This window comes from Mastigoproctus giganteus, chromosome 10 (genome assembly GCF_048544385.1).
Source record: "Mastigoproctus giganteus isolate SK-2022 chromosome 10, ASM4854438v1, whole genome shotgun sequence".
Taxonomy (NCBI): domain Eukaryota; kingdom Metazoa; phylum Arthropoda; class Arachnida; order Uropygi; family Thelyphonidae; genus Mastigoproctus; species Mastigoproctus giganteus.
In genome coordinates, this window is record NC_143584.1 from 208,020,063 (window position 1) to 208,036,584 (window position 16,522).

A 16,522-nucleotide genomic window follows, 5' to 3' on the forward strand; every position below is an offset into this window, starting at 1 on the left:
CCTGCAATTATTTTCCTTAACAATAATGTAGTTATTCAACTCTTATTATACAGGGTGGCCACTGAAAGACAATGATATAAAACAAAAATAACTTTTACAAACACGTTTTTTTAATTTTTTATTATTTTATTTGGAAATATAATTAATGGATTTTTTTTAGTATTATGTGTGAAAAACAACATCCCTCAAATGACCACCAATTTCCTGCTCACAAATACAGGCTCTTTCCACAGCATTTTCCATGACCGTACGCAAGGTTTCAGGTTGTAAATGTCAGATTTTGGCTCGAATGTTCTCCTTAAGTTCTTGAATTGTTAGAGGTTTATTTACGTAAACCCGTTCTTTCAAGTAGCCCCACAAAAAAGAAGTCTGGAGCCGTCAAATCAGGTGAACGCCAAGGCCACACAAATTCAGGATTTTTTGAAATTATTTGTTCACTGAAAATTTCTTGCAGGAAGTCCATTGTCGCCCTGGCAGTGTGCGCAGTAGCTCCATCCTGTTTATCTTCGACCGCTGGGCGTAAAAAAATTTCAAGCATTGTCCTATACAGGACCCCATTGATTCTTTCTGGCTGACCTTCCTCATTTTCAAAGAAATAGGGGCCAATAACTCTTTCAGCCATAACACCGCACCAAACAGTGCATTTTTGGGGATGCAATTGATGCTGATGTAATTTCCTGGGATTCTCAGTACCCCAAAATCTGCAGTTTTGTTTGTTGATGTACCCGTTTAAATGAAAATGGGCCTCATCACTCATCAAGTTGTTCAAAAAGTTGTTATCTCTGGCTAGGTGTTGAAATCGAATAGCGTACTGCAGGTGCTGCTGAGTATCTTGGGGTAGTAAAGCTTGGACCATTTGGATCTTGTATGGAAACATTTTTAAATCCAGTTTCAGAATCTTCTGAAGCGATGTTTTGGCGATGCCTAGTTGAGCAGAGCGATGATGAGTAGAGGCAGATGGATCCTCAAGGACACTCTGCCGTACAGCTTTCACCGCTGCGTCAGTGCATTTAGGACCTCTTCCCGGAAGATCGCCGACTGATCCAGTTCTTTCAAACCGGGCGATTAGGTTCTGAATCATGTTATCGCTAGGAGATACTCTTACTTTAAAATGTTGCCGTTATTTTCTCTGAGTTTCAATAATTGATCTTTCACTGGAATAGAAAAACCCAGTGAGTTTTACTCGTTGCTGGACATCATACGTAGCCATTTTAATCTCCAAGGGATCCTCTATAACCAGTAAAAAAAATAATAATAAAAAAAGATTGAAAATGAACAAGTTATGACTTTTTCAAACCCTTCAGTCTTTCAGTGGCCACCCTGTACTTTTCAGAAGTTTTATTTAAATTATAAAGATTTTAAAAAAAAAATTAATATTTGTTGATCATTTCAATTTTTTATAAAAAAAAGAAAGGGGAAAAAGAAAAAAAAAAAAAAAAAAAAACTGTTCACAGTTAGCAATGGAGGATGAAAAATGGACAACTTAAATTTTTGCAGTGCAGACAGTTTTGAATTTCTCACTGAATTTTTTTTTCTTTTTTAGTATTAGTGTAGACAAAAATAATACAAACATGCAGCATCAGCAAAAAAAAAAAGGAAAAGGTTTCTTAACCATTTTAAACCTTATACACTTCAGTTATATTACCATGCAGATGCCTAATTTCTAGAAACTGCACTTAATAGAATCACCCTCCTTTTGTGCCCCCAATCTTAATGTTCTTCTTTGTATGATTTTCAAATACAATCTAATTGGTGAATTAAACACAACCATGTTTCTACTATTGTTTTTTCCCCACTTGCTAGATGGTTAAATATTTTATATTTAAATAAATTAATTTAAATAAATAAATCACCCGGTTAAATAAATCACCCTCCTTTTGTGCCCCCAATCTTAATGTTCTTCTTTGTATGATTTTCAAATACAATCTAATTGGTGAATTAAACACAACCATGTTCCTACTATTGTTTTTTCCCCACTTGCTAGATGGTTAAATATTTGATGTCAAATTTTTTACATAGCAGCTAATCAGATTGATCAGCCATGATCTTCCTTTAACAAATCCATGTTGTGAGCAATTGCTTTTATAGCTCCCATACCTATAGAGATGATCTTGCATTAACTATTGACCCATTATTTTCTCAGACACAGAAATCAGACTTGTAGGTTTTCCATTACACAGTTCACCTTTATGAACAGGAGAGATATTTGTATATCTTCAGTCTGCAGGCACATTCCTCAAATCAAAAGACGCTCCCTCATTATTATAGCTAAAGGTTTACTTACATATTCTGCTGCTTCTTTTAATATAACTGGATAGGTTCCATCAATCCCAGGTACCTTATTCACTTTTAGTTGCAAGAACATCTTTCAGTTATCATAAAATCATTTAACTCCCAATAAATATATCATAGACCTGTCAAATTGCCATTCCTAAAAACATCCTCTTGTGTGAATGTAGATGAAAAATAGTTATCCAGTTTATTGTAAATCTGTATAGGGTCGTCAATACTTTTACCATTCATATCAAGTGGACCAATACTGTTTATCCCTTTCCTTCTACAGTTAACATAAACAAAGTTTTACTACTTCCCTTTTGTGCTCTTCTTACAATCTGCCTTAGCACACACCTAACAATTTATAATCATTCCATTTCATTTTTATTTGTTCTTACTAGGCTCATCAGTTCCTCTAATTGAACAAAATCTTAGTTGATATAAAGCTTTATGATTACTTCCCCGAAGTCTTCTCATTTGTCAACATCAGTTGGTTCCACTGAAAATAATAAAATAAAATCCCTTCCCTATACACCAGTTATTTCTCTGAATAAAATTTCCTGTCAATTCACTATGATCACTGCCACCTAGTAGTTCCTTTATTGGAGGATTCCTAGTACATGATAGCCACTGTTGGTTTGGTCAGTACAATGGTTTGTACCATTAATATACTTAGTCAGTTATTTATTTATTTATTTCATGATCTTTCAGGAGTTCTCAGCATCTCTTTTGGGATTACCCTGACTTCTAATCTCTCTTGGCACAAGCACATTACAAATATTGCTTCCTCTGCATCTAAAAAATTTGGTTTTCTCTTTCGCTCTCTGTGTTACTTTTCTTCCAAACAGCTGTTCACTCTGTAAATTCCACCCTACCATGGAATATTGTTCCCAAATCTGGGGTGGTGCCCCCAAAACCTCTCAGGCTTTTCAGAAGAGGGCAATTAGGTTAATTAATGACTCCTCTATAACAGAGTCTCTCCACTCGCTGTCTCGTAGACTCACTGTTTCTGCTGCATGCCTTTTCTACAGATACTTCCATGGGCACTGTTCTTCTGAATTGGCTTCTATTATTCCTGCTCTCTCTTTCAAAACAGTCCGAACACGTGCTGCCACCAGCCATTTACTGTCCAACTTCAAACTCACAGAACCAACTTTTCATCTTCCTCATTTATTCATTCAACTACCGTTTTCTGGAACAACCTTCCTTCATACGTATTTCCTGAAAATTGCAGTCTACAGAAGTTCAAGTCTAATGTCAACAAATATCTCCTTTCATCTTCTCAACCTCCAACCCAAGCACGGTACTAAGTACTATAGGTTCTAATACCTCTCGTGTTTGGGGTTTTTGTAAAAAAAAATAAATAAATTTGTATCACCAAATCAAAAACACAGAAGTGGCATTTTTATGTTACAGTATAATTAAAACATTAGTATGATGGAAAAGCTTATTTCTTTGAACATAATTTGGTTAATTTAAAGAATAAGCTAGATTCAAGTTGCAAATGGTTTCTGTGTTTGTTTTTAATGACAAGTATGGCTGAAAATTCAGTTTCAGAGATGTAACAAGCTGAACTTAAGAATTCAGATTTCTTCTCATCAAATGTGAGGATTTGAAACCACAAGACCCTTGCAATTTGGAAAACCGTGAACAGCAATAGTAGCCAATAGTATATCCAGCTAGCTGGCTATGCTATTATTTTTTGAATTCTTAATAAAAAAATCCAACTTGGTTTTAAGCAGTTATGGGAGTAGCACATTCACATTAATACATGCAAAATTTCATTAACAACCTAACCTCAGATTTATTTCCAAATATTATAAGTAAAAATAACTAAGTTAGAAAGTCCAAAATCATCTTATAAGAATAATTTCAGCTTGAACTCACTTAGTTCAAGCTACTTCTTCACTTAGCTCATTCTGAGTTTCAAAAAAGAATGAGTGACTTGACTTTTGGAATGCAATTCTTGAAATCACATCCTATATAAAGTATGCTAAGTGAAAAATGTGAATCTTATTACACTAAAATTTTTGCTTTTAATGCAAGAAGTAGCTCAAAAAGGTTAGACTATCCTTTATAATAATGAAAAAGTTAATTAGCAATTGCTTTCATCATTTAATGACATTTAGATGGTTGAATATATTATAATTTTTTCCAGGGTCTTAAAGCATAAGCTATTAATATACTAGATGAGTGTAAAAAGAAACTCTTCCTATTTGTAATATTAAATTAGCAAGATACAGTAATCAGCAGTCATATCCATATCAGCTAATTAATATAGCTAACTATAATATTGACTATATACGGGGTGTGCAAAAAAGTCTTATTACCCCCACCCCCAGGTTCTTTAATGCAGTTTTTTCTCTTATTAAAGGTGTTTTAGTTGTGTAAGCAATGGCTGACATGTCTCTGTACACCATACATAAAAAGACAGTAATGCACATGAAAAACCATATACGGCAAACTGCTGATTATGCAATTACATAATGATGTTGCATCATCACAAAAGACAACAATATTATGCTGGGAGAAGAAACCATTCTAAATTAGTTCCATAAAGGACAGACAAAGAGGGAATACCAATGTAAGCAAGTCCAATGTGAAAGTATAAATGCATTTGTGGAACATTCGAACTGTTTTTAGTGACCTGTTTCTCTAGCATTAGTCATGCTGCACCCTGTCTGTAATAACTGCTGGGGGGAGGGATGGGCTATTTGCACACCGTACAACATTCAGTATGGTTCACCCCATCAAGTCACAATGCACAAGTTGGTGTGTTTACAGAGCTATGTAGGGCATCTAGCCACTCCTCTGCAGCATCTACCAAAAAGAGGTACAATTTTGTATGTAAATATATGGTCACAGGTTGATTTACCAGCTTGTGAAATGAAAAATCTTGAAAGGTGAAGAATCTCTCTCTGTTTTTACCAAGGGTGGCTAACTCAGCCTTTATTTTCTTAGTAAGAAAAGACCTTATTTTACTAAGAAAACCTCAAAACTTTCCAATCACTAACAATATGACAAGAATTTAAGGAAACATTTCAGTATATGTTTTCAGTTTTTTAAAGTACTAACGCTTACCTGATCAAAAATCCCAAGTGCTAGTACTGGCAAGGAAGTGTAAAAAACATTGTAAAAGGAGATGAATACCGGGTCATACAGAATCTGAAAATAAGTTAATAAAAATTACAAATACTTTCATGGAGAGGTTTTTCTTTGTTAAAATTTGTGCTGTATACTTATTACATATATTAATGCTTCTTTTTGTGGAGTATAATTGAAATTGTGCCAAAGTTTACTGCTTGTTGTTACTTAACTTCTGCCATATGTAGTGTATCCTGTATCTAGCATTGAAATTAAGAAAAATTAATTTTAACATGTAATATAATTACATAATAAAAAAATTGCTTTAAATCAAGGTTAGCACATGTTGTGATCCCTCCCAGATCATGTGCACCCTAGCATCATCATCCAAATCTTACACTCAATGGGGTATACAGGTAGTACAAGTCAGTCCTTTTGGACCGTTGACCTTTCATTCCATTTTCTTCTGTACTATTCTATTTCCTCTTAGATATTTAGTCCTAGCAGGAGAGTGTCATTTCTTTTAATGCTTGTTTGACACTATCAGTTTATCTTCCCGTTGGTTGTCCGCTGGGCCTGTTACCATTCATTTTTTATTCAAATACAGTCGAACTTCCCTATAACGAATTCGATAAATCCAGTGAAAAAATTTGTTAGAGAAATTTCGTTATAGAGAAATTTATTTTATTAGAAATTGTTATTTAATTAGAAAATGAATCTACATTTATTTTTAATGTATTTTATTTCAAAAACATTTATTTAAATTATATTTACAATTTTCGCCGGCAAGTATCACAAATTAAAAAAATTTATTTTTGTCTGCACAGTACAATTAAAAAAAATTGTCTGATTCTCAAAGAAAACCTCACATTTATTCAGAGTATTAAAAACATTATCGGGAACATTTTCACAAAACTGTAGACCCAGACGAACTGTTTTAAAAGCGTGAATCATTTCTCGCAAGTTGGCTTTTCTACTGGTTCTGATGTGTCTTCAGCATCATCGTTAATTTCTTTGTGATCATGGTCACGTCTAACACTGTTCAGCAGTATTTCATCTTCATTTGGATGTTCTGTTGTAGTCAGATCTTGATCTACATAAACATATCCAGTGTTATTTCATTTTCGATGTTTCCAGATGATTCTAATAATGTCCAAAAGTTTTTCAGTTGTAAAGGGGCAGTTCATCCTGTTGTTGTTCGACTTCTGTATTCAATGCAAATCCCGCTTTCGAAAAACAATTTTGAATAGTGTATTCAGTGACATCGTTTGTCCAAACTTTTGCCAGTTCAGAAATGCAATCTCTAAGGTTAATTGTAACCTCCAAGTTTCTATTTTCTGATAATGCATTGACAATCTTCATTATTATTCTCTTTCGATAATAAAATTAATTTTTAATAATGCCTTGGTCCATTGGCTGGAGTTTTGATGTCACGTTTGGTGGTAAAAACAATAACTTCACACTTTTTAAGTCTGGCAGGATGTGCCGGACAGTTGTCAGTTACCAATATGATTTTCCTTTTGTTATATGCTTGTCTAGTTTTAATATCCAGTCTTCAAAGATATCACTCGTCAGCCATGCTTTTTTATTAAAGGTGTAGTCAACTTCCAAAGATTTTGTGCCTCTAAAACATCTTGGGTTTTTTGATTTTCCGATGACTAAAAGTCTTAATTTTTCACTTCCTGTCATATTTGCTCCAACTAGCACAGTGATTCTTTCTTTGCTTTGTTTTCTGCCAAAACATTTATCATCCTTAAAAGCAACTGTTCTATTCGGTAAACATTTAAAGAATAAACCCATTTCGTCAGCATTAAAAACATCCTTAGGTTCATATTCTTCCAAAATCTTCTTTAAGGTATTGTTCCTCCAACTGTTGCAATCTTCTTCGCTTACATTAACACTTTCTCCACAAATAACCTTTTCCACAATTCTGTGGCGTTTCTTAAATTTATCTAGTCACCCAGTGCTCGCATTAAATTCTTTAAATTGTTTGTTTGTTATTTGGTTTTTAGGAGCATTAGCAACTAAGGCCATATTGCTCCGGGGATATGCGGTGGTCATTCCTTAACCTTTCCGCATCCTTTGTATTTGGTGGGCACGGACTCGAACCCCAGTCTAATCAAGAAGCGTGTGCTACGCACTACTGCTCCTGCCCACCTGGCGCCTGCTTAATTATTGGACCCGATATTGGTATATTCTTTTCACGTATCATTTGCACCCTCATTTGAACAGCTTTATCAACATCTTCGTATATACACAACTTAATTCGCTTCTTGTCTGCTCCTCCTTCAATTGCATTTAAAATTGATTCTCGATTTTTTTTAAATCGTAGACGTAGCTAAGCTGCTTGCAGGTATGCCATATTTCTGCAATATCTTTTTTCTTAAAACCCTGGTCAATATCATGAAGAATCTTTACTTTATCATTAATACTTAAACACTTTCTCTTCAACATTGTTCTGCAAATGTAGAAATTACTGGACTGCAGCTCTTGCTAATACATACACTGCAAACTTTGCTGCGCTGGCCATATAGTGAATTGTTAGTACCGCCTACTCAATGACGTTCGCTTGCCAATTCAACAGTATCACGTGACTTTTCCTATCAATCACTTTGAAGAAATATACGACTTTCTTTCATATATACAAGAAAGAAAATTTACGGTTAATGTATGCTGTATGCTTTTCAGAAAAAAAAAAATATGTTTATGACTACTTTCAAGAAAACCCATTTGGTTTTATAACTGTAACAAAAATGAAACAAAGACCCTCCTACGGACATCAATGACCACAAGTATTCACTAAAAGGATGATTAATTCCATATGCTAATGCGCAATTTCGGAGGGAAGGAGGCCGTATATTTGAGCGGCTGTTTAGCAGTAAATGCTTGAAAATCTTCAAAAATGCTTTTACTAATTTTTTAAAAAATTCGTTATAGAGAGACTAACACTTCACTATATGGGGTTAATTTTAAATGTAATTTCGTTTCAAGGTGCAATGTTTTGCGAAAAAATTCGCAATAAAGAGAAATTCATTAAATAGAAGTTCTTAATAGAGAAGTTCCACTGTATTTGTTAAACTAATTTTCCTTTTTCTATCCTTTCTAGCTTATAGGCCCATACTACCTTAAGCTTTGCTTCACTTGTCTTTGGCTGGATATTTGTAACATAGCCTTGCCATTGCTTCTATCTGTTGTTCTGATTATTTGTCTGAAGACAAATTTTTAATCAATCCTTTATTTCTTACCAAACAGTCAGCTCCATAGCTTAAAACGGACTTAAAAATTTATATTACAAACAGTTATTTTTGTCTTGTGACTAATTTATATCTTTTGCCACGAACGAATTTAACTTTCAACACCTTCTGCTTTATTTATTTCCATGTATAATCTTCCATCTTCATTAAATACTCTTTCTCAATACATAAGTTAAATCAAGATATATAAAGTAAAGTCACTATATTTATAAATGTAAATATATAATATAATGAGATAAAAATTTTACAATGAACTAGGTTAAAAGTGCTAAAATTAGAAATAAAGATAAAAAAAAAACTAGCTTCAGCATCAGTAATGGTGCCTTTCTTAATTGTAAACATTCAGCATAGAGCAGCAAGTATAAATATGCACATGGCCGAGTATGACGGGATTGTATGCATACTGAATATATATGAAAGAAGGAGAAATGAAATACTAACTTACAAGAAAATTAAATACTTCAAATGAACACTGGCTTTGGCCACAAACTGTAGACTACTACAAATCCTTAATAAGAATAATCAGGAAATGAATGTATTTCTCATTTTCATTAGAACGAATAACATACAGAACATACTACATATTGTTTCCATTAATTATATAGTTTTACTTTATTAACTTCGACCAAGTAACATACCATTTATCATAGCTAATTTAGGATGGTTTTTTTTTTTTTTTTTTTTGTCTTTACCTTGGCATTAGGCCTGATTAATACAAACTTTTACAGACCAAAAGGAAATTTGAATATTCAGTTCTGATGACAGACAGTAGCCAGCTACATAAAGCTTGATGTAACTTATGATCCTAAAAAAATTATCCACAAATATTCATGCATATGTACTATAACTATTTAAATTTTTGCAAGAATCTGAATTGGTAATGAAAAATGTTTCAAGTATTAAATCAAAAGTACAGTGGATTCTGGTTATTTGCGGCAAATCTTAAAAAACAAAACCCAATCGAGAAAATAGCCAGGGTTTACTTCGCTTAATTGGGACAACATGACGTTTAATGTGGGCAGGAGACCTCAGCACTGGAGATTACCCTACGATTGTCTCCGACCGTACTGTGTCGTTTGGTTCAATTTCTGGAGGTCACAATCATAAAACAATTAGCAGTGACCTGTTTATTTGATTTTTCTGTTAGTGCAATCTATCATAAACGGACAGTAAACTCAGTCATATTGAATTTGCAATAATACCAACAGCTGGAATTCTAAGGGTTATTATGGTGAAATGTGATTACACTTCCATGGAATCTTCAATCATATAAAAAAAATTAATTTTCAGAATCTTCTCTTCATTCATAATTTTAAAGCTTCATAATTTGTTATTCTGTTCTCACTTAGTATTAGTAATGGTAGCATGGTGCAAGAAATTCCTTTGGTTAAGAAATATTATTATGCTGCACCAGCCAAAATAAAAAAAATAAAAAAAAAAAACCAAAACCTGAATAAAACAATGATATAAAAAATAATAATAATTAATAAAAGAAAAGGAAATTAAACCTATCATCCTATGTGCTTTCCTCATCCTAAGGTACTATCCGGATGACCTTTGAATTTTCCCCAAACTGTCAGCCTCTACCACCCATGTAGGCAACTTATTCCAGTAATTTATAACTTGCTGGCTAAAATAAAACTTCCTGCAGTCCAATCTAAACATTTCCCCCCCGTAACTTGAATTTATGTTCCCTAGTTCTAGCATCATTTATAATCTTGAAAATTTCGTCCTCATTCATTTTACTGAATCCTCTCAGAGCATATTCGAAGTCTTTCTTCATAAGGACGCCCTTTTGCCGATCTCACCAGGCGAGTTACCCTTCTTTGCACCCTTTCAAGAAGCTTGATGTCTTTCTTTAAGCACAGTCTCCATACTTGAACACAGTATTTCAAGTGTGGTCTAACAAAAGCCTTATATAATGGGATTATCACATCCCTATATCTACTTGCAAAAGTTCGATAGATCATCGATAGGACACCATGGGCCTTCCTTGCAACCTGTTTACAATGCTCAGAGAAGTTCATGTCTGACCGTATCGTAACACCCAAGTCCCTTTCCTCCAGTACTTGCGCGCATGGTGTTACTTGCAATTTGTGTGTGCCTTGTTCTTTGTTATTGATTGCCTATCTTTTTACTGTTTTAAATTTTAACCCCTACCCACAAATGTCAATGAATGGAAATGTCAACTAGTTAGTATGTACATATTACAGTACATATTAATTATTCCAATTATCATGTATATTCCTGATTTTCACGTATCATTTAATTTTTTAATTGGTAAGGTAATAAAGGGTAATTTGTGCTTAATATAGCTTTACTTTTATAGCCTGTGGATAATATTCCTCCTATTTTCGCTCATTAGAATCGCTGTTTAATAGAATTAAAATTCAACGCACAAAAATGATCACAATGACTGGTGCTTACTACACGTTGTATAGTGAACAGTACTTTACTAAGGTGATTCCATCGTAACGTGATTTGATTGTACGGTGAACCAATTATAAAGCGGAGGTCCATTGTATTTTTTAACTTTTTTTTTTACGTGAAACTTCGGATAATTTGGGCAGCTGCTTAATTGGGCCAAAATGCACTAGTCCCGATGTGTCCCAATTAACTGGAATCGACTATATTTGTAATGCTATCATTTTTTTTCATATGTAATTGTACAAAAATCTAAAAGCTCACACATGTCAGAAATATTTTATCATTGGTTCTAAAAAAACAGTTTAGAATATAAAATGCTTAGTCATATATTATATCAATTCAAATGATAGAGTATAAATATTATAAGAAATGCATACCTGTGCTGAAAAGCCACAAAAGAAAGCAAACCAGAAATGGCACAAAGTGAAAGCAAAATTCTTGTAGAAGAAGTAGCGGAGAAATTTGCTCATTCTGAAATAAGACCAACGCCCATGGACAAGAAGAAGACGTTCTAAAAAAGAAAATTGTGCCACAGAATAGTCACTGGCAAGGACGGCTTGCATACCTTCTTGTCCACTAATACCCACTCCGATGTGTGCCGCTGAAAATTAAAAATAAATATTTCATAAAAGAAAAGAAAGGAGGTTTACATATTTCTATATGCAGAAATAAGTTTTTTTAAATTTAAATACCCCAACAAAACTGAATATGAAAAATTACCACATAATATAACAGCAACAGTTGACATGAGAGCCCAGCCCAATAAAAAACTTGATAGAGAAACAGAATTTTTCTATAAAACATGGAAAATGACTTATTCTGGATTTCATATTATTAATACTTGCATGTACGATAGTATCATCTTTTGTTCCTTTAAAAGTTAGGGCCCTTCAATATTATTCTGTAACAGGAATAAGTCCATTCTCAGGACTTATTCTCATTACAGAATGTTAATGAAAAAAATTCATACCCCTTTAACAGGAATATGAATTTTATCATAGTTACAAGGTAATGTTGGGGGGGGGGGATGCCACAAGTTAGAGGTTAATATTAAGGTGCCAAGAATGTTATTCAGACATGAATAAAGGGTGTATAGCCTGAACTTCCTCAATCAACTACAGCCTGGAAACAGTGTGCCAGGATCGTGGAATAAAATTTATCGGCATGAATTTCACACTTGACAGAAGGGAACGTTGAACTGTGATAAGTGAACAGAAAAGGTGCAAAAATATATAGTGATGTTACTACTGAGGCAGTAGTAACTGTTTCAGGACACCGAGGTACTGATGATAACCAAGACCAAAATTTACCATGGGCAAAAGCAGTGTTACATTCTATTCTCACACTACTTTCAACCATTCTATTCAAATATTCAGTAATTTTCAAAGTAGTAGTAGAAGAAGTACAGGTTTGGCTGGGTGTACTTATTGGACTGACTTCCTGGGAAAAGCAACTACAGAGGACTAGTATTAGCAAAATGATGAAAGTAAGCAAAACTTATACAATATTAGCTCATTTCATCATAACACTATTCTAACAAGATAATTTGGTATCAATAAGATAATCCCAACTTATCTTATTATTTGGGAAGCCACAAACTACAGAGCTGGATGGGTATATACATTGCACACTATTCTATATATGCAAAATAGTTTTTGAGTAACAGTCAAACTGTCTAATGTGTATAAAACTGAATTTGGTTAAGAAATATTATTAATGGACCTCAACAGATTTGGACTGGTAACCAAGCAGTTCTGGAAAATGTCAGATGTGTCAGTCCACACAAAGCCTTTTTTAATATACAATTTAAATTAAATTAACAATGCCAATTAGTAATTTTTAATTAACCAAACTATTTATTTTATAACTAAAAATAACTGCACATGATAAACTGTGTGATGTTTAATACTTTGTTTCATTTCATTTTTTGAAAATGATAATAGTACAAGCTTCAGCATAAATTTTATGCTGAAGCTTGTACTGTTATCATTTGTACTATGATGGACCAGCATGCTTTAAAATATCAGGACTAATTTTTGGTTTTAGTCTATTACTTGTCCTGAAAAAAACAGCAAATTTCATCAAAATATATTCAACGAGTAACAATGTTATTGTCTATATGAAATAATGTCGGCATGAAAAGAAATAAAAAAAAATTAAACTTGGATTTTATTGGGTTTGGATGAAGAAACTCAAAAATATATGGACTGAAACTGTTCAAAAATCCAGTTCCCTCTGACCCTTCCCATGGGCTCAACTCATATATTTTTTTAACTTATTTTAATTATAGAAAATAAATATGAATTTTCTTATACAAATTAAGCATCCTAAATGTTCATACTTTTGATCATACTGACATCATTGGCTCCATCACCAATTGCTAATGTAACTGCTTTTTTATGCCTCTTGACCAAGTCTACTACTAGTGCTTTTTGAAGAGGTGTAACTCGACAACATATCACAGCTTTACATTGGGAGGCCACTTCTAGGAAGAGAGTCTCTATTGAAGGTTGCAAGGCATGTACCTATAAAAAAAAAAAAAAAAAAATTAGTAGTGTAAAATGTGGTATACAGCAAAAATTCAATATAAGGTGATTCAATAGAACTTCTTGAATTTTAGTAAATTAAGGAAAAACACTTCTGAAAGTGTATTTTAAAAGTTACAGCTGGGGGAAACAGAACAATTTTGTAATGCATAAGTGGTAAAAGAAGGTGAGGGTCAAAATGATTCCCACATAAATTCAATGCATTAAAGAAAACTTCTACAGGGCAATAATCGGCTAAAATTATCACTTTTTGTAAATTTTTTCCAGTCAAGTACCTGATCCTTATGTGACATCCTTACATGAACATTTAAGCTCAAAAATAAGTAAATATCAGGATGAATATACATTATTTTTACAACTACATCACTATACAAAAAAAAAAAAGTAAATGTGCAGAGAGAGAGAGAAAAACATTTTGCTGAATTGTTAATAGAAATGCTAAAGTAAGTACACTTTATCAACTTAACTTTAATTTATATACAAATTATGGCTTGTTGGTTGGTGTATATTGGACAAAACTTTCCTACACCAGTCAATTAACTATATGATACACGTTAATAATATATTTATATATAATTATATATAATATATTTATATATATACATCTTGTATATATAATAATATATACAAGATGATCCACTTCGGGAACCATTATCTGATTGAAAAACTAAAATAAGAAACCTCAATAATAATAATGCACTAATATATTTATTAAGTAAAAATCCAAAATAGTTATATATAAGATTTTACAACTGCAATTTGAGACCATTAAAGAAAACTGTCATCCATCCTATTTAGTCAAATCACTGAACAAGGTATAACAGTTATGGTACGACCATATAGCACTTACAATGTAAATTAAAAACACAAACCTTAAGCTGTGCCACTTGTTTTTACTTTTACAAAAAGAAAAGAGAAACTTTACACAAACATCTTCACAACTTTAAATATTATTAACCTTTGACAGGTTAGGCAACATCCTACGTGTAAATGGTGTGCACCACTTATTCAGAAATGTCTGAGAAAAACAACTGTTCAGATAAAGAACAAGCAAGCCAACAAAAATAGTCATTATACTCAAACTGACCAAATCCATATTTTAATGAGAGTAATGGAACTGACAACAGCATATAAAATAAACATGTATATACTTTATATATAATGGGAAATATTACTTAAGCATCTAGCAAAATCATTACACTTAACTTTATGGAAGCCTCCTCAAATATTAAGACTAAGTCAGAGTAAATAGAGAGAGAAACATTAAAATTAATTTTGATTTGAAATCGTTGAATCAAATTTAAACAATTTTTGCTTGAAATGAGCTTCAGAAATGTCATACAAATTCATTTTTATTCTACTCATCTGGAAAAATTATATGTTAGATAATTTAAATGGATTATATAAAGTTTAAGAAATTATAAGTTGTAACTTACAACTAAGTTGTACAAGTAAAGTCTGAGAAATAAATTACAACTTTTATTTGAATTAACAAACAAAATTCTAATATGAAACCATATAGTTAAATGAGCATTCATAGTGTAGGAAAGTTCTTACAATACTTAGGACCTAATAAACTATAGTTTGAACATTATGCTAATCTTATACCCATGTTATGTCATTAATCTTGCTAAATACACTCAAGATATGAACCAACAATTAGTGAAAATGGCATCATCATAAGAAGATGCACTGCAAGAGTGGTTCATTCTAATTAATCTGATACCCAAGTGAAAAAAATTGCTGAACAATCCCCAAGGAAGCACCAAAATCAAGCCATGCTTCGTATAAAATATGTTCAGTTGCAATTTAAAAAAGTTGCACAATTAAATAGACATAATCTACATCAAAAGATTTGGGTATTTTCTAAATTGCTGTGGATGTAATCAACATGTTTCCCTTACTAACACTTAAGTATTTGTTGATCATGAAAATCCCCTGGTCCCTAGTTTCTGCAATCGACTAAGGATGCCAGAGTCAATTTCAGCATTATAAAAGATGTGCTACCAGTGTATTAGATTTTTTAAATGTATATTAATAATTGCATTTAGCCTAATGTTTAGTTAATTAGTCAATAATAAAAATAAACTTTATATTAATACTGTATTATATTATGAACATTAATTAAATTAAATTTTAAACTACTTGCAAAAAAAACCAAAAAAAAACAAAACGTTCTCACCAGGCTATGGCCATTAATAATAAGTGCATATCCTGAAGTCTCATCAGTTTCTACAAAAGTGTGAGAATTTTCAACAATACAATGAGGCAAATGCCTATTCATATGAAAACTGTCTTTATGTTTTGCAAGCTGATTCTGCACTTCTTCATACTCTGTTCCATCAATAATAAAAAGGTCTGTCATTTCATCTGTAAGTAATTGGCAGGAATATCCAATATTCATAGCAGTTTCTGAAAAACAAAGCATAAAATTATTATACAGAAAACACTTATTTAAACTCATAATTACATTTCAGTTTGATCAAACTAATACCAACAGATGTCTACTGCAAAACAGTGGTAATTCCCTGCATGACTTTAATTTGTTTTGTGTGTGTGTGAGTGAGAAAAAATTCCTGTGAAATACAGATCTATAAAGATAGATCTGTATTTCACAGGAATATTGACTTACCAAAGGTAATACAAATGCAACTTCTATGAAATTCAGTATTATGTTTCTTGCAGAAACAAAAGATAAACTCTATATCCATCTTATGTTAAGTGATAAAGAGAAAAAAGTGTAAGCTTACTCATAACATTGTGTTTTTTTTTTTTTTTTGAAAAGTGTATTGTCATGGTACCACCTTGGATGAGTATTTGATCTGGCAATAAAGTTCAAGAAAATTTATCTACTGACATTATAAACTAAAAAATTAGTGCCAAAAATAAATTGCAAATCTTTGACCACTTTAATTTTGAACAATAAAAATGGGTTTG

General features: G+C 32.4%; 1 protein-coding gene across 2 annotated transcripts in view; it reads right to left on the reverse strand.

Moving 5' to 3' along the window:
- Window positions 1–16,522, reverse strand: part of LOC150079820 (phospholipid-transporting ATPase ID-like) — a 194,797-nt gene that overhangs the window by 4,844 nt on the left and 173,431 nt on the right. For both annotated transcript variants that reach the window (XM_090383847.1, XM_090383846.1), the window contains exons 18-21: window positions 15,768–15,997; window positions 13,381–13,564; window positions 11,417–11,640; window positions 5,356–5,439 (exon numbers count right to left, since the gene is read on the reverse strand). In XM_090383847.1, coding sequence (XP_090239973.1) covers window positions 5,356–5,439; window positions 11,417–11,640; window positions 13,381–13,564; window positions 15,768–15,997 — 722 coding nt within the window. The remainder of the gene's footprint in view (window positions 1–5,355; window positions 5,440–11,416; window positions 11,641–13,380; window positions 13,565–15,767; window positions 15,998–16,522) is intronic.